This window comes from Pygocentrus nattereri, chromosome 2 (assembly GCF_015220715.1).
Source record: "Pygocentrus nattereri isolate fPygNat1 chromosome 2, fPygNat1.pri, whole genome shotgun sequence".
In the NCBI taxonomy this organism is placed as follows: Eukaryota; Metazoa; Chordata; class Actinopteri; order Characiformes; family Serrasalmidae; genus Pygocentrus; species Pygocentrus nattereri.
The window spans coordinates 25,317,745-25,336,147 of record NC_051212.1 but is presented as its reverse complement, the minus strand read 5'-3'; the positions used below and the strand labels follow the sequence as shown (position 1 = coordinate 25,336,147).

General features: G+C 39.7%; 1 protein-coding gene across 2 annotated transcripts in view; it reads right to left on the bottom strand.

Moving 5' to 3' along the window:
- Positions 1-2,209: 2,209 nt before the first annotated feature.
- col4a5 (collagen, type IV, alpha 5 (Alport syndrome)) overlaps positions 2,210-18,403 on the bottom strand; it is a 58,922-nt gene continuing 42,728 nt past the window's right edge. Inside the window, exons 32-52 of one of the 2 annotated variants that reach the window (XM_017699682.2) lie at positions 17,938-18,027; positions 17,709-17,855; positions 15,220-15,318; positions 15,018-15,107; positions 14,778-14,917; positions 14,540-14,666; positions 14,238-14,417; positions 14,003-14,053; positions 13,679-13,864; positions 11,078-11,086; positions 9,423-9,431; positions 8,884-9,017; positions 8,625-8,697; positions 8,449-8,520; positions 8,218-8,346; positions 8,013-8,111; positions 7,538-7,750; positions 6,610-6,787; positions 5,964-6,078; positions 5,377-5,549; positions 2,210-3,681 (exon numbers count right to left, since the gene is read on the bottom strand). In XM_017699682.2, the coding sequence (XP_017555171.1) occupies positions 3,597-3,681; positions 5,377-5,549; positions 5,964-6,078; positions 6,610-6,787; positions 7,538-7,750; positions 8,013-8,111; positions 8,218-8,346; positions 8,449-8,520; positions 8,625-8,697; positions 8,884-9,017; positions 9,423-9,431; positions 11,078-11,086; positions 13,679-13,864; positions 14,003-14,053; positions 14,238-14,417; positions 14,540-14,666; positions 14,778-14,917; positions 15,018-15,107; positions 15,220-15,318; positions 17,709-17,855; positions 17,938-18,027 (2,399 nt within the window). In that variant the 3' untranslated portion in view covers positions 2,210-3,596. The remainder of the gene's footprint in view (positions 3,682-5,376; positions 5,550-5,963; positions 6,079-6,609; positions 6,788-7,537; positions 7,751-8,012; positions 8,112-8,217; positions 8,347-8,448; positions 8,521-8,624; positions 8,698-8,883; positions 9,018-9,422; positions 9,432-11,077; positions 11,087-13,678; positions 13,865-14,002; positions 14,054-14,237; positions 14,418-14,539; positions 14,667-14,777; positions 14,918-15,017; positions 15,108-15,219; positions 15,319-17,708; positions 17,856-17,937; positions 18,028-18,403) is intronic. The other variant, XM_017699683.2, reaches the window with a different exon arrangement.

The following is an 18,403-nucleotide window of genomic DNA, read 5'->3' as shown; positions in this document are numbered from 1 at the left end:
TATCAGAATCCCACAGGCTAAACAGGCCCCAAATCTAATATTATAATCAGAACATGACGTATGAATAATAATTTTAGATTAATCATGTGGCGAGCTCTTGTGCAATTGGGTAAGAGTCTCAACACTATGTAGGATTAGGATCATTTCAACCTGAGCCGCTGCAAGCTCTGTACCAGTCACAGCTAACTAATGTCACCTTCCTCTGGATAACTGACATTGGAGATTTCAGATGGTGGGCAGTATCACAAAAATATGATAGCACAGTACTTGAAGACATTTTCATACGATACACGATACGTATCAGGGTACAATACGTACCATTCATTTGAAATGAATGCTCAAAAATATTATTAATAATTCTGAACTTTTCCAGTGTTTCTACAACTACAAACTACTCAGTTTTGACTGCTCAGTTCTTCAGAAAAACAGTAAACGCACTCTTTTGGGACATGCTTACTACAACAGAGTGCTGTGGTAAAGACATTTTAAACTGTTTGAGCATGAATGTTTATACGAATAACATGGTCTGTAATGTTACCTTTGATAGACAATGCATAATATATTAGAATTTAACATGAATATGATTTCATTCATAACACATAAATTAATCTGTTTGACAAGGAAATGTAGAAAACCGCGAATGTGAAGATATATTTACTTTGCTTTTCAATAAATCCAGAGACACCTTGCTTAGGATTTGGCTTATTTTGCCCATGTTGTTTCCACTGAAAATAGCATCGTTTAAATTACATTTAGTAACAATTAATGTGAAACACAATATGTGAAAATGTGTTATTAAACTAATAAAATATTTTCTCTACATCATGCAAAACATGCATTTGCTTGAACTTTTTCTCTTAATGTTAGTGCACATTTTCTATTTAACTTAACATATAAAATAAATAAATAAATAAATAATACAATATAAAATTCACCATACCTTTTGCACAGGCCACATTTTATGTCCCTCAATATCCTATATTCAGCAGAAAAACTGTCCATTAAAGACTAAACTGTGCAGTCTTTTTGTATGTACCTTTGCAAAAACCTGTATACCCAAAAATCCACTGCCAGGACCTAAAAGTGCATCCTTTACTGTGCATCACAACATCCAGTTAAGCAGAACCAGTTAAGCATGCACCCTGCTGTTATCAGGAGTCAGACTGAGTTGAGTGTAACCTTACAAGTCCCTGTTATATCTGTTTTTACAAGTGCTGATGATCAATATTTCTATGCTGATAATATCCACTAATATTCTCATAAAAGCTTAGTGTTATATAAGTTATCAAGATCATTTTATATCGTCCACCCCAACCAGATTTCAGGCTAAAATGGGCCTTTATTAAGACCTCTGTTTTGTTGAGTTGATAAAGACTATTATCATAAGCCAGAGGCTAAGAGATCACTATCCCTGCTTCATGATCCTATTGATGGATTAGCAGCCAAATGTCATGAGCAAGACTCAGTCAACTGGCCCTTCTACAGATTATTAAGGAGCTGCTAACCTCCCTAAGCTCATGGCTTAGTCTGCTTTAGTCATGAACCAATCTGTGGAAGGAAGCAAAGAGAGAGAGAGAGAGAGAGAGAGAGAGAGAGAGAAGAAAAGAGGGGAATAGACAGCGATGACCAAAATAAAAGGTGAACCTTGACATGAAAAGTCAAAAGCGTGATCTGCTCTTTCCGATGCTTTGTACACATCTACTAGTTGAACACAAATCATCTAGAACAAGGCAATGGCGTCTGAAATGTCTGTTCATGTGTAAAGGCTGCACTCTGAAACAGACATTATGTAAAGAAGTGCCTGGGTTGAGGGAACTTGTCTACATGGCATTGTGCACAAGTAAGTTTGAAGTAAACTTCCAGAGACACGATCAGTCAGCAGGACTGTATTGTGTTGCATCCAAATCCTTGTTGACAGAGAGATTACTAAAGTCAGTGGTAAGGTTAAAGGTTAAGCCTTTAGTTGCTAAACAGCAGTCAGGATAAAAAAATCCTTTGTGTACTACAATTAAAACATCAGTACCCCCTCTAGTGGCTCTTGAATGCAAGCACGTTTCTTTCAGCAGGACAGTTCTATGCTAAAGTTAACAACGGTGATATGTTCACTTAGAAAAACAACAAAACATCCCATTTGACCAGGGATGTTCAAACTTTTGACTGTATCTGCCAGTCAGAAAAAAAATTTAAATCAAAATGCAACACTGGCAAGTTACCATGACAACATAAAAACTTTATTGGCCATGCTGTTTGCAGATACTGCAGAGTTTTTGAAACAAGGCAACAATGAATACTGTAGAAATGTTTATGCTGACACAAACATATGTGGACTTAAGATTTTTTTTTTATTTCAGTCTCTTAAAAGTTTATAACAACTTCTGGATAATAAACATAAAAAACAGTATCTGAAATACACATTCTTACACCTATGATGACTCAAATTCAAAAAAGATTTGAAAACAGTCAAAGGAATCATTGTTTCTCTCGTTCGCCATATGTACAATATAAACCACACTGTGGTGCACGGTGACATAAGACCCAGTAGAAACTAAACAAACTCACATTACTAATATTCTACTGATTTTAACAAAGCGTGGTTAACTTATATCTGGATTAGAACAGTAATGCGTGCTTGATCAGGTGTTTAAAAACTCAGTGGGCTTCTAAAACTGGGGAGGAGGCTTTCAAGAAAAATTCTGTCCACTCATATTCAGTAGTTTGTATAGGTACCTGATGATGAGAATGAATTATGATAAGAAAAAATACACAGCCAATTCAAGCTTAGTTACATATATATATATATATATTTGTATAAATATATATATAATAAAATACTGTTTCATTTGAAGCATGTTTACTTTGTACAAATATTTGTGTAAGTGAACAAGTGAGCTAGCATGTGAGTTATTGCGTAAGTAAATGAACACGAGCCAAAGAACCCAAAAATTCATTATAAAGTACCACTTAATGTTTTACACTAAAAAGGTGTTTTACACAATATACACATTTTATTACTTACAAAAAGAGATAAAAGTTCTATAGTTAAAATTCTTGGATATTCAGTGTTAGTACCACCAAGAAGAGGGAAAAAGAAAAGAGTGACGGAAAAGAATGAAAGAATTAAAAAAAAAAAAAAACGCAGTCGCGCTAATGTAACTGTTCAGTGCATTTTTCTCTTTGATGTTCAAAGTGCCGATTTGGTAACAAGGAGACAAATCCACTCCTGAAAGAAAAAGAAAAAAAGAGCACTTCTCTCCAACACAAAAGATTATCTGCGTACCAACATCAAAATTTGATCAGGAAAACAATTTCTTTTGAAGAAAAAAATCTCCTATACAAGAGAGAAAAGAAATGCACTTTTTATCACTCATCCGTCATAGCACCTTTCTGATTTCTTTTCCTTTTTGAGGTACTTCTTTAAAAAAGGAAAAAAAGAAAAAAGACTAGTTATTTTTTCAGTTTTTTGCTGTGTAGAGTTGAAGATAAAGCACCATTGGAATTCCACCTGTTCTCAACATAACTGTTGCAGTTGCCACGGTGATGGCTGATCCCCGGCAAGGGGCCACGTTAGTGGTAGCGTAAGCCTAAGCATCACTATGTTACGTCGTCCTCTTCATACACACAATACAGCGGCTCACGCGCGTCTGGAGGTACCCTGCTTTCAGCGTCTCTGACTGCGGCTTCCTGATAGGAGCAGATGAGGACGAGTCAATGCACAGATCCCAGTGTTAAAGGGGAACTTCACCAATTTTTCAAAATTTCTGCTTTATTCAGTCTCTGAGATGTAAACAAAGTCATATGAGATGATGCACTGTAGAGAAACTCAGCTTTCTTCAGTGTTGGCGAAAAGAACTATGGATCACAATTTCTACAATAATATATCCAAAATGACCAATGGACTGATGTGTGTTTCTTTGAACACTACTGTTTACATGCACTTTATGAACAGCTGCTCTACATACTTGCACATGTAACTTTAATTTTTTTTTTCAACTTTGCACATAAAACTACTTTTTTTACTATTGCTTTTAGTGTTATTCTTATATTTTCAATTTTTTTCTATTTTCTATTAAGATTATATTAAGATTATATTTGGTGAATGGAGGAATCTCTCCATTACAGCTGAGACTAGCTTTTCTCAAAACTATTGTAAAACAATGTCTCAGGCTTAAGGCAGCACATACAGACACCTGGATCCTATCACCACTGTGAACAACTCTAAAAAGGTTTCTCTAGAACAGAGTATTTCACATCAAACCACTCCGAATGACTTTGTTTCCATCTTAAAGACCTACTTATGCAGAAAATAATCAGTATTACAGATGAAGTTCAACAATACTCGCTTTACTGATCATCTGAAGAACTTAGTCTGTTTCTGAACATAAAGTCTACATGCCAACTTTAACCATAGACAAAAGGAAGGAACAGGTAAGAAATGCATGTGTTGGCATCAAAGTAGCATCAGATCTTACTTCTAACTTAAATATGCATTATAAATTCTGCTCCAATTACAAGTGCTGATGTAGGAGCATGTTTTCCTTGCTACCCATACTAGTATCTGCTTCGTGACACAAAACACAGCTTTATTCATCAAAGTTGCAGGTCTGGTAGGAGTGTGTGTAAATTTGAGCATTATACTTTAATAGCCTTATAAAAGCTTGTTTTATGGTTAGATAGTTATTGTCAACAACATCAATGATATCAGCAATAATAGTAGAAATAGAAGATAATGATAATGCTAATAACTGTGCATCCAGAAACCATAGTACTAAAATGGATGCATTTCTTATGTGCACACTTATATTAATAAATGCCAGGCCTATAAGGACTTTTGCTTCACACAACTGATAAACTTGACCTAGTACAGTACAATAAAACACTGCAGCCACATACGACACTGCAACATTTTTGATCAAGGAGCCTGTTTTTTTTTAAATAATCACATTACTCTACCATCTGAAAACAAAAGCTGCAACATGTTATTCATTGTCTGCTTTATTCTTTTCAATTGTTGTCAATTTTAAACCATAAACACATTTAAGGTCTGGCCAGAAGGTGAGGCAGTGCTCCTCCTACTCAACCTCAAACTCCACCTATGAGTTCATGGGTCTGCTGAATACTTGCAATAAATTAGGAGTGTGTCTGCTTCAAATAAATGGGTGCTTGTTTCTATGCAGTGAAGCTGAGTCATCAGCGGCACTTAAATTATCGCTTGTTTTTTTTTTGTTTTTTTTGTTATTATACAACAGTTTCCAGAATCAGACATGGAGTAGTTTGTGCATCATGGTTAAATGTTAACTTGGTTCTATGCAACTTTGATGAATAAGGGCTCATGAGCTGCACAGTGGCAATCAGCTTATTTTGCATCTTATTGGCTACCTGAACATTTCATTCTTGTCAACTGTGGCCAGCCAGAAGCTGTAGGAGTTGCCATAGTAGTTGCAGGTTCCGTGGCCATGGCACTCGATGAAGGGAGACGAGCGGAAATCCTCCAGACAGGAACCAGGAGAGGCCAGGGCCTGACCAGAGCCTTCTGCACCTGCACTAGTGTGCTAGAGAGAAAACAAATGGCAAATAAATATAAGATCCATCTCTGTACAGATTAACTGAACTAAAGAATTTTTTATTGATTTTTGTATAGATTTTTACTATAATAAGCTTGAATTGCATACACTTGGAATTTATTTTATTTTTTTGCAAATTACTGATATGTCTTAATAATAGATTAGTCTAAAGAGAAACATTAAGGCTTGGTATTCCCGGGCAAATACTAAGCCTATTCCTGGACTATGCACACTTCTCCGTTTCTCCTTTCAGAATACCATGTAGGTCAGGAATATGCTTGAAGCCCTATCTAGGAAACCAGTACTAAACAATGCCGGAGGTTTCCAGATTTCCAGCTTCTTAGATTTAAAAAGACAAAATCATATTTAAAGGGTGGTGAAGGATGAGAATGTGTTGCATACCATCATGAAGGAGTAGCCAATCCATAGATCGATCCAATTTTCAGGACACTCTGGCACTTGGATGGTCTGGCTATGCACTGCAATCACCATGGCTGGGGCTTCACATACAGTACATCTAAACACATTCAGTTTTGCTTACATGTAGAGCCTTCTTTAGTAAAGAGACAATAGCATAATAAGCTAATCTAGTAGCAGATTCCATTTGAGCCCAAACTTGTACTGAGGTTTGTTCAGCCCTGCATTCATACCTTAAAGGGTTAAATTCTATTACGCGTAAGTATTCAAAATGTTTGTATATTAAAATCAGGAGTCAACTAGCACTGAGTGATCGACTTTATAGCTGCAGTAAATGTAGAAAATTATATTCTGCACTGATTAAGTCTAAAATGTCACCATCATCTAGTAAATAGAGAGCAGGGTTCAAAATATAATTACATTTTAACACTTTCATGAGAGTGGTTCCAGCTATTTCAGTAACAGGCTTATGTTCCCAGGAAATATGTATACATGTGCTCAGAATGTGCCCAGAACAAAACTGATGCTTGGAACAGGAAACCAGACCCTCTCTGTAACACCTGGAAGACGTATGATACACTCTGTGTGTGATTTTCTGTAAGTGAAGCTCTTGTTACCACTCTGCACTTACCTGCTGATGAAGGGTTTGATGCTCTCTCCCTTGATGGGGGCCATACTCATGGGCATAGGCTCAGGAGTGGACAGCCAGTAGGAGTAGTCGTTCCTTGAGGCAAAATTGCACACATTGTTGATGTTGCAGAACATAAAAGGCATGGTGCTGAAACGTTTTAGACAACTCCCAGCAGTACCTGAGAGAGGAAAAGAGGGGCAGAGAATAAGCAAATCAGTAAGACAAAGAAAAAAAAAAGGGCATAGTAGGCAGTAGTTTAACAAGACATTATAGATGATTATAGTTTCTAATTGTGTTACAACACCCAGGCTTGAAGATGCACAAAAGTGGACCAGACAATTATTATTTGTCTGGATATGTTTTTTTTTAACAACTTTTTGTTAAACATTAGTCCACATTTGTAATAAGCCCTGATATGTTTAGCTTTAGAACATTCTGTTGCAGAAAGAAACGAGACGTGGCCGTGCTTGTTAAACTGATGAAGTTGTACTGCAGCCTTCTAAATATGGGGGCTTAAGAGATTCTTAAAAGTTGAGATTACATCAGTTACTGAAAAAAACACAGCACATAGCTACAGTAACAGTGGCTATTTATAGCCTGTAAACATGCAATAGCAAAATCTGCAAAACTACACCACTACAGAGAACAAAGTTAGCTTCTAACAATATTTCCGAACACAAACAGTTTAAGCACGAAATCACATTAGCATTGTCAATCGATGACAGCTACTGGGTGTGATCCAAATCAAACAATGGTATATTGCACACAATATCACAAGCCTACACTGTTGTGGAGGTCTGTAAAATGTGTAGCAGACCTGATCCTGCCTTTCTGTTTGGAATAGCATCTAGTATATGTGTGTTTGTGTGTCTGTGTGTTATGAATGTTTAGTTAATCCTAGCAAAGGATGAATTTTCAGTTCTCTCACCCAGGTCTTGGCCATGGGCTCTCTCATTGCCCTGCACATAGAGCAGAGAGTAGCCATTGTAGATAGGTGTTGTACCATCTGGGCATCTGGGCAAATCTACACTCTGGCTGTGCCGTGTGATCAGGAAGCCATGTGCAGCTGAGACAAGACCTGGAGCGCCTGGAGAACCCTGAGGGCCTTCTGCACCAGCAGGGCCCGGGAAACCCCTTTCTCCTGAGGATGGTTACAACATGGGGGGATTAGAAGAATGACAGAAATGCAATAAATTGTTGGTGATATAGATATTTATACCTTCTTCACGAGCAATGCTGGTTTGTCAGGATATGACTAAAGGCTTAATGAAACAGACCAAAACGGTCCTTCTTTAGCATGAAATACATGTAACTGCATTACAGTAAATTTGACTGATTCACTGCACATGCAAGACTGATCTATAATACAAGCATCATGACTTCATGTACGATCTAGCCCTTACCTGGCAGCCCAGGTGGTCCCCGATCTCCTTTTCTTCCAGGTATGCCACTCTCTCCTGATTGCCCCTCAGGACCTGGGTCACCGGGGGTACCAGGCTGACCTATGGAAATGATGTGAGATAAGTTACAGACTTAGGCAAACTGTCACTAGTCATGTTGCATTTACTAATATACCAACATTCATTAGGTGCTGCTTGTGACACTGACCTGGCAGTCCGGGCAGCCCTGATGGTCCTTGTGCACCTCGGACTCCTTGGAGGCCTGGGGGACCTGGCGGTCCTTGCTCACCTTTTACAACAATGGGGGATGGAGCTATACCTGGGTTACCAGGAGAGCCTAGCAAAAAATAAAAATAAATAAATAACAGAAAAACATCAGAGAAGCCATTTGGTAAGAAGTAATGATGGCTTTACAAAGAATACACAAGGGTTCACCCACCTGGAGGACCGGGGTCACCAGGCTCACCAGGGGGCCCCGTAGATCCAGGAGGACCAGACAGACCTTTAGGTCCTGCAATGGGCATACATAAAACAGATAACCTTATTAAAAAAACCTAATGCTGTAGATGGACACGGGAATTCACTGCTGTAGTTTGACATTTAGATCCGACTGACCTGGGAATCCACGAACGCCTGGAAGACCTAAATCTCCTTTAGTTCCAGGATTTCCTGGGAGGCCAGCAGGGCCCTGTCCGGAAACAGAAGCCAAATGTTACTTAATTCATGTCAGCCTGCAGTATTTTTAGAGATAACTACTACTGAAACCCTATCAAAATTAAGTTATAAAACTTAACTTAGTCAGTTTTACAAAGTCAATAGCCTCATCCCCACTAAACATTTATCCAGTATCCTTTATACTCATCCTGTAACTCACTGGTGAGCCTGGAAACCCAGTGTCTCCTTTCTCTCCAGGTAAGCCAGGTGATCCAGGAACTCCTTGAAAGCCTTTCTCACCCTTCTGCCCTCCACTTCCTGGAAATCCACGGGGACCCTCTGGGCCAGGAGAACCTTTACAGGCATCATGATAGAATTGGCGTTTAACCTTCTGCTCAAAATTAAATGGCACTAATGACCTGTTTTAGTTTCATGTCAGAACGTCTACAAGTGCCATAACTTGCAGGCACGCAGACAAATGATCAAAATCATACAAACTACATTTTCGTGTTTGATTGCATATGTCTGTATTGGTCTGTGTGAGTAAATATATGTGTTTCTGTCAGTTAGTGGTGTTTGGCAGATCGTGGTTAATGAGTGCTTTATAAACCTCGTCCTTAAAAGAAAGAAAGTCCAAACATTAACACAATGAATGTATGTCCATGCCACATCCCAGACTCTAATATGATAAAACTGTGTTTTTAAAAATAAAAAAGTGCAGAGAACCATAATGTTGGACATCAAATCAAGGAATCTAACCTGGAGGACCTATATTGGTTTCAAAGGTCAACAGGTTCCCAAAATTCCAGAGAGAGACAGAACCCGGCAGCAAAATGCAGATTTAAAACAAGGAGGAGCAAAAGAGCAAAGGTTAGCGTTGCAACATAACAAAAGTGGAATTCCACTGATTTTTCTAAATTTCTGCAAAATTAAAGATCAAAAATGTATACAAAGTCATTCAGAATGATTTAATGTGAAATGCTCCTTCCTATAGAATTGTTCATAGTGATGGTGATAGGAACCAGACATATCAAGGGTTTAATGCCTCTATAAGTGTCATGGTTGGCTCCTCCCACTACTCCATGTGCTTTTTCTGTTTACTTTCTGATCCATGTTCAGTCCAGCCCCCTTGTTGTCTGACTCCACCCCTGATTGTTACCACCTGTTTCCCACCTGACCCTCATTAGCCCTCTTATATTTAAGCCCTGTGTTTTCCTTAGTCTAGGGCTGGTCTTTATGTAACATGGAGCGAGGAGGCAGACGCATGTGCTGAGATAAGTGACTTTTATTAAGGGCAAATCCAGGGTCATATAGCCGACATGAAGAGCAGGAGGGACAGACATAACAAATATGAACACAGAACTCCAAACAGCATAAACATAAAGCAAACAGAACAATCAAACAGTACAAAGACCAGCGAAAACAAAGGGCAAACACAGAGATAACAAGGGAAGCACGTGGAATAACACGTGGAAGATCAAAACAAAGGGGCACATGGATGATCAGAAAGTAAACAGAAAAGGCACATGTTGTACTGGTTTCTATCATCTGAATTATGCAGAAAATTAGAAAAATCAGCTCCATCATTTGGGGTAAACACAAACTGCAAAAAAGAGAGAATTTTTGTTTTGCCTCCACTGAATTGCCTCCAACTTCTTTCACATGAACATTCAAAGTAATCAAACATCACACTCATTTTACATGGAGATTCAGTTAATACATGTTCCTCAAGAGTGGTTTAAATCTAGCTGTACTCCAGATACAAAAACTGAAGAAAAACCCTAAAACATTGACATTCCGAACCACAAATAATTGTCTACACATAAAACAAATTGACTGATTAAAGTCCTGTTATTACACAAAATGTGGGTTGAGATTCCTTAAATTGTTTCCACAGCTCATCTCATGGCAACACCTGAATCAAACTTGTGTAATAGCAAATCAACAAAGTTCCTAGCATGATCTAATGCAGCGATAAGGCTAAAAATTTAATAAAAAAATGGGGTGCAATTGCAGAACAGAGGTCACCAATCTTATCCATGAAGGGCTGGTGTGACTGCACGTTTTCATTCTACTGAAGAAGGAGCACAATTGATTCCTCTCAGTCTTCAAACAACTGATGAGTTATGTGAGGTGTGCTCCTCCTTTGTTGAAATGAAAACCTGCAGCCATATCGGCCCTTTGCAGTGACCCCTGCCATGATCAATTAAGTTATTTGACATGCATGCAAGAAAAATTTATCAATTTATCTCAACATCTTCCTGAAAAAAGAAGGTAAGTATCCAATCATGTTCTGTATATAACAGCAGGAAAGGTTAGTGCTAGACAAAAATGGCTAGACATAAGTCCTGTATTATTTCCACATCAAAAAAACATCAAAAATCAAAGAATTTGTATACACTGAAGAATCTGACCTGCCAGGCCTGTCACCACCAGGAGTCATCAGGATGGAGTGAAGACATGCCGCAGGAAAAAGGTACATGTCATACCCAGAGTGCATCTGAGTATATATTTAGCCAGACACATACTACCCAAAACTGGGCTCTTTTTAGGCTCATTTTTTAGGGTCATTCAACTATTGCAGAAGCAAATTTTCAAGCCATGAAATCGAACACTAGAAGGTTGATGTCTGGGCACTCTTTGTTCTATTAATAATTAACCAACAAAAATGATGAAATGTCTTTTGACTAATGCAGCTAAAAAGAGATTTTTAGTTATATTATGTAAGAAAAACTACGTCACAGTAGTGACTTCACAGATGTTGATGGATTATTATTATATTAAAAAATTTTGATGCTTGTTTTTCAGTTAAATCATAAAAACGCACTTAAATTATTGTTTAAAGTATGTTAACTTTATTTTAATTGTATACAAGATTTGTTTTGGTTACTTTATAAATGTTTTATAAAGATTTTCTTGTCCCAAGATTTTTTTAGAAAACCACATACTTCAGAACAAGAAAGACTAACTCTAAGAGAGTTAGCAGAAAAGTGAAATAACTGTGATGTATTTTATCCGCGTTCGTCTGCGATTCTGTCCGCATCACAAACTGCTTTTGATTACTATAAAATTTGGCTAAAACACTGACAGCTTCATGTGTTACGAAAAGATTATCTACATAAATTGTGACTTTGAAACTAAAATGGCAGTGGACTATATTTTAGAAAAGCTCTGATTTAAGGATTTTTTTTAGTGGTATTGCAGCTTCACTGATGTTGCTCAACATAACATTTTACACTTGGATTATATATCAGCATTTGCACCCTGTTTGCCACTGCAGTGGTAGAAGGACCTGTTTATTAACAGTTTTATGTACTTTCATAAAAAATAAAGATATTTTATCCAAAACTGTTTTGACAGGGAACCAATCTATCCATTAGAGCCCATTAGAGCCCATGAAGTTTAATATTTTAAGTCTACTTCTTATCAGATCACATCAAACCATTATTCTAGTTCATTTTGAATGATGGAGCCCATATTGGACAGTTCTGTGATGACTTTAAATTTCTTAAACATTACAACACAAAACACAGTTCCCATGCAGGTGAGCACACAAACATACATATGCAACAGTTGACATCACATAATTGGTGATCCTGTTTTTAAACGACGAATTTCAGTGTTACAACAGACAGAGACAAAACCCTGTAGAGGCACCATGGAGCTTTCATTCCCCAACAGCAAAGAGGGGGGGAGGGAGTGAGGACACATAAGGAGGGATGGATGAACAAATACACAGAACAAGTAAACAAATAAACAAAAGCGGACACCGTGGATCAATCCATGCTTATCGGGCTGTGGTCAGGCTTCTGTAAAACACACTGGTGCGTGCAAACCCCTCAACCTCACATACATTTCTGAAATCCACAAATAATGAGTATGTGTGCACTGGAATGAGTGGAAAGTTGTGTAATTGTGCAGGACTCTTTGATTTTGTGCTCTCTTTGTTTTGTGTGCAGTGACATGGACGCAAAACACTTTGTGCTGATTTGTGCAACATTCCATGCAAATCAATGACATGATTAAATACATTCAAGAATGCCACTCTACTGTCTGGTTCAATTTATCCAACTAAACTGTTAATTAAAATACTGTAATTTTTAAGGATTTTTGAAGCTCAAATCTACGGTGAGCAATATCTACAGCAAATGCAGAAAACACTTTCGTCAAAATGATTATGTGAGCGCTGCATTTTACAAATGCGCTTCAAATTTATAGACTCAGAAACCACTTTCATCAAAATGACAACACTGACTCTACGTTATATAAACACACTACAAATACAGCAAACACATGCAACTTCAGATTTGATAAGTAAATCACAACACAACAGAGGTGTTTCCGGAGGACACTGAAAGAGGACGCTGCCATTCAGACTTTTCAATTCCTTGCAGCCTAAACATTCAATGTTAACTTTTACTTGAGCAGACTACTACTATCACTGTATCGTAATGGGAATTAGCTGTACAGCGTAACTGTAAAAGTTAAAATATTACTACCAGAGAACTACCAAAGCACAGCTATGACATGTCAGATAGCAATCTAGCCAGCCATATTAACCATGAACTTGGGATGTGAGTGTCCGCAGTTTTATATACTTCTGTCAGTAATTTTCCATCATAGATATTCCATCCACTTTGAGTCTTCCAGTAACATTTCCATTGTTTTGTAGCTCACTTCCATTGCGTTATGACTGGCTTTTGCAGCGTTTCTGAAGTTGCATGTGTTTTCTTAATTTGCAATGTGTTTGTGAAATGTAGTTCAGGTATAGTTATTTTGATGAATGTGTCTTCTGTGTCTGCATCTCATTTATGACTTTGTAAAGTGTTTTTAATTGTACTTGTTGGCCACCGTACACATCTGTCACCAGAAGTATATAAAAAGGTTTACTACTGGGAGAACCAGACTGCAGAGACAATTGACAAGGACCACCCTGCTCCTTGAGAGTTACAGAACACTCCAGGAGCAGGACTGCAAATTCCAGAATGTGTAAATTATATAATAGGACAACTTACCTTGTCTTCCAGGTAGACCAGGAGGACCTGGACTACCTTTAGCTCCCTGCAGGGACTGACCAGGAGGACCAGGAGGCCCCTGACCACCAGGAAGGCCCTGTGGGCCAGGGAATCCTGCCTCTCCCTTTAATCCTGGGTATCCAGGGGCACCAGGCAGTCCAGGTAAGCCAGGGTCTCCTTTTGAACCTGTATTATAATAGAAAGCCTTAGTGAACTAAATTATACACCTTTGTTAATATCAATCTCTTGAGAGAAATAGACAAAAAAATCATGGTTCACTGGTGATAAATCTACAGTTTAGTTTAGAACTGTGAAATGCTTTACCTGGCAACCCTGGATAACCAGGTGAACCCGGGGCTCCAATACCTGGTGGACCTAGATGGAGAAAAAACAAGAAAGGTGCAACAAAATCATGACTAGGTTACAAACAGGTAGATGCAGGCAGGATAATTAACATGTGATTTCTACATCTCAAATAGCTAAACTATTTCATGTTTTGGTGTATGAGCTACTTTGTCTTAAATTTATTATAATACAAATCTTACTATGGCAATCTTACCTGGGTCTCCCTTCACTCCAGCAGGTCCAGGAATACCGTCACGACCAGCTTGACCCTTTTCTCCAGGGAAACCAAGTGAGCCAGGTGCACCAGATTCTCCTGGCCTACCAGGTGCTCCATTTAGGCCAGGTGCTCCTGGGGCTCCATCCAAACCCTTAGGACCAGGAATACCAGGCGCACCTACAGCCAAAAGCAGCATTACACTTTTGTTATGTTGATGATATTCACTTATCTGAGAACAATGTATTATAAATTTAACCAGAGCAATGTATTGCTCTGTAATGTATTTGGTTACACAGCACCTTGTAGTCCTGGGAGGCCAAGATCACCCTTTGATCCAGGGCTACCAGGTAATCCAGGAAGACCTGGAGGCCCTTGCAAACCTTTTGGCCCTGGGGATCCAGGGAAGCCAGGTGAGCCAGGGTCACCCTGTCCACCAAGGGCAGAGAAGTAAAATACCATCAGATTCATCTTCTTTTTTATATGCACCCAATACAAGAAATTTTATGGTACTGTTCAAACACAACAGATTTTTCTTACCTTGGGCCCTGGAAGTCCTGGTTGTCCAAATCCTGGAGTGCCAGGCTCTCCTTTGGGACCGGAGAACCCTGGTGCTCCTGAAAAACCGGGCTGTCCAGGTTGTCCAGGCAAACCAGGGCTTCCTTTAGCTCCAGGAGGGCCTATCATAGAAGGGACAAACTCAGCCTGGCTTCACCATCTCAAGATGCCAACGCCTCTTAGTGTACTTTATATAGACCTGTGTTTCAGGGAAGACCTTACCAGGCAGTCCCATCTCGCCCATAATGCCTTTTAGTCCTGGGGTGCCAGGTGCTCCATGTGCTCCTGAGAGTCCAGGGTCTCCTTTTGGGCCTATGGTTAAATAGAAGATGTTTCTGAGAACTTCCTTGAATATACACACACTAATCTGGACTCTTGCAAGGGCAGAGAGAGGTTTCTTAATTCATGTGAAAGAAAAAGTTACCTGGGGGTCCAGGTAAACCAGGACGTCCATCCAGTCCAGCGGGACCTGGGTCTCCTGGGAGACCAGCAATACCTTTTGCTCCTGGAAAACCACCAAGACCTGGAAGAGGTGGGGAGTGAGGTAGAGAGAGAGAGAGAGAGACAGAGAGGGAGAGAGAGATAGAAAGAGAGAGACAGAGGGAAAGAGAGAGAGAGAGAAAGAGAGGGAGAGAGACAGAGAAAGAGACAGAGAGGGAGAGAGAGAAAGAGAGAGACAGAGAGAGGGAGAAAGAGAGGGAGAGAGAGAGACAGAGAAAGAGACAGAGGGAGAGAGAGGGAAAAAAGAGAGAGATAGAGAGAAAGAGAGAGACAGAGAGAGAGAGAGGGAGAGAAAAAGAGAGAGTGTGTGAGAGAGGGAGAGAAAGAGAGTGAGAGAGAGAGAAAGAGAGACAGAGAAAGAGATAGAGAGATAGAGAGAAAGAAAGAGAGGGAGAGAGACAGAGAAGGAGAGAGAGAGAAAGAGATAGAGAGAAGGAGAGAGACAGAGAGGGAGAGAGAGAGAAAGAGAGATAGAGAGAAGGAGAGAGAAAGAGAGAGACAGAGAGAAAGAGAGACAGAGAGAGGGAGAGAGAGGGAGAGAAAGAGAGAGAGTGAGAGGGAGAGAGAAAGAGAGGGAAAGAGAGAGAGACGGAGAAAGAGAGAGAGACGGAGAAAGAGAGAGAGATAGAGGGGAGAGAGAGACAGAGATAGACAGAGACAGAGAGACAGAGAAAGACAGAGAGAGGGAGAAAGAGAGGGAGAGAGAGAGACAGAGAAAGAGACAGAGAGGGAGAGAGAGGGAAAGAAAGAGAGAGATAGAGAGAAAGAGAGAGACAGAGAGAGAGAGGGAGAGAAAAAGAGAGAGTGTGTGAGAGAGAGAGGGAGAGAAAGAGAGAGTGAGAGAGAGAGAAAGAGAGACAGAGAAAGAGATAGAGAGATAGAGAGAAAGAAAGAGAGGGAGAGAGACAGAGAAGGAGAGAGAGAGAAAGAGATAGAGAGAAGGAGAGAGACAGAGAGGGAGAGAGAGAGAAAGAGAGATAGAGAGAAGGAGAGAGAAAGAGAGAGACAGAGAGAAAGAGAGACAGAGAGAGGGAGAGGGAGAGAGAGGGAGAGAAAGAGAGAGAGTGAGAGGGAGAGAGAAAGAGAGGGAAAGAGAGAGAGACGGAGAAAGAGAGAGAGATAGAGGGGAGAGAGAGACAGAGATAGACAGAGACAGAGAGACAGAGAAAGAGACAGAGAGGGAGAGAGAAAGAGAGAGATAGAGAGAAAGAAAGAGAGAGGGAGAGGGAGAGAAAGAGAGAGAGAGAGAGAAAGAGAGACAGAAAGAAGGAGAGAGGGAGAGAGAGAAAGAGAGGGAGAGAAAGAGAGAGGGAGAGAGAGAGATAGACAGAGAGAGATAGAGAAACAGAGAAAGAGGGAGAGAGAGATAGACAGAGAGAGAGATAGAGAGAGATAGAGAAAAATAAAGAGAGACGGAGAAAGATAGAGAGAGACGGAGAAAGAGATGGAGAAAGAGAGAGACAGCGAAAGAGAGATAGAGAGAGAGACAGAGAAAGAGAGAGAGAGAGATAGACAGAGAGAGAAAGACAGACAGAGAGAGGGGGAGACAGAGAAAAATAGAGAGATACAGAGAAAGATAGATAGAGAGAGAAAGAGAGGGACAGAGAGAAAGAGAGAGACAGAGAGAGAGGGAGAGGGGGAGAGGGAGGGAGGGAGGGAGGGAGAGACTTTTGATTATGAACAGGTAAATAGTGAAAACTTGATATCCAAAACATATGATCAAATACTGACGTCTTAATGAGCCTGTTTGCAGCTTGCATTAATATGTGTTTTGTGTCTGTGTCATTTCAGGATAAACACTGACTGGATTCCATTTACACTTTTTACTAAAATGTGTCTCCGGTTTGAGCAGATGAGATCTGCTTTAACCTTTTATGCATAAAAAGCATGTCAACAGAGAGGTCATTTCTGTTTGGACAAAAGTGGCCTGGGTGCACTCATTGGCCCAGAGTATATGAAGACACTTGGTCTGGGGTTATGTAGTTATATAGAGATATGAAAACACAGTCTGTTTAAACTAGTGTTAAATGTCAAGATCAGTCTCTGACCACTTCTGAATGTAGTTTGAGTCAATCGTAATCTGCTCACAATGTGTCCTGGGAGTGTTTACACTTTTCATGTGGCCAAGCAAAATCTGAATGTGATCTGATCACCATTTCATGTTCTTGCTTCTGCGTGAGTTTAGAAAGTAGAGGGAAAAGGGTGCATATGCAGTGCTAACTGTAATCTACTGTCTATACTGACTGTACAAGAAAATTGCAGGCAAATGTCAAGTAAAATCATTTGCAGTCACCCACACTAATACCTGGCTTTGACCAAGGAAATTATTGGATATGGACTGAGATTTGAATCTTTGTGTTTCAGGATACCTTGCATTTGCCACACAGTTTTACTTGAGCTCTGGCCACTCACCTGGAGGTCCTGGTTCTCCCTTGGCTCCTTTTGGCAAATTTTCAGGACTGATGAAGCCAGGAGGACCTGGTATACCTGCATCACCTTTGTCTCCCTTTGTTCCTGGAATACCTGGACTCCCTGGCTGTCCTTGGAAACCATCATCACCTTAAATTACAGACAAATCATGTGAACCAGGGGTAAACTTTGGATTATGGCTTTTAAGAGTTGGTAATAGAATAAGATATACCTTTCGGTCCAGGGAAGCCTGGGACACCAGGGTTGCCAGGGTTACCGGCAGGTCCTGGAGCACCCATTACGCCCATGTCTCCCTTTGAACCTTTAGTTATGGGTGATGGTTAGAGATTTTAGGGCTTACAGCAATTTAATATTGGCTACAAGTGATATAAATGTGCTATTACAAAGTAAGAGATATAAAAAAAAACAAGATAGCAAATAAACAAATAAATGTGTACACTGTGGATCAATCCATGCTTATCAGGTCCTGGTCAGGCTTCTGTAAAACTCACTGACTGGTGCGTGCAAACCTTTCAACTTCACATACATTTCTGGAATCAACAAATAATGAGGAGAAAGGGGTGGCAGAAAGGCATGCATGCACTGGAATTAGTCGGAAGTCCTCTTTTCCACTTGACCTTGAACAATGAACCTATAAGGAAAAACTTTTTAGATGAGATGGTAAACAGTTCCAGGCT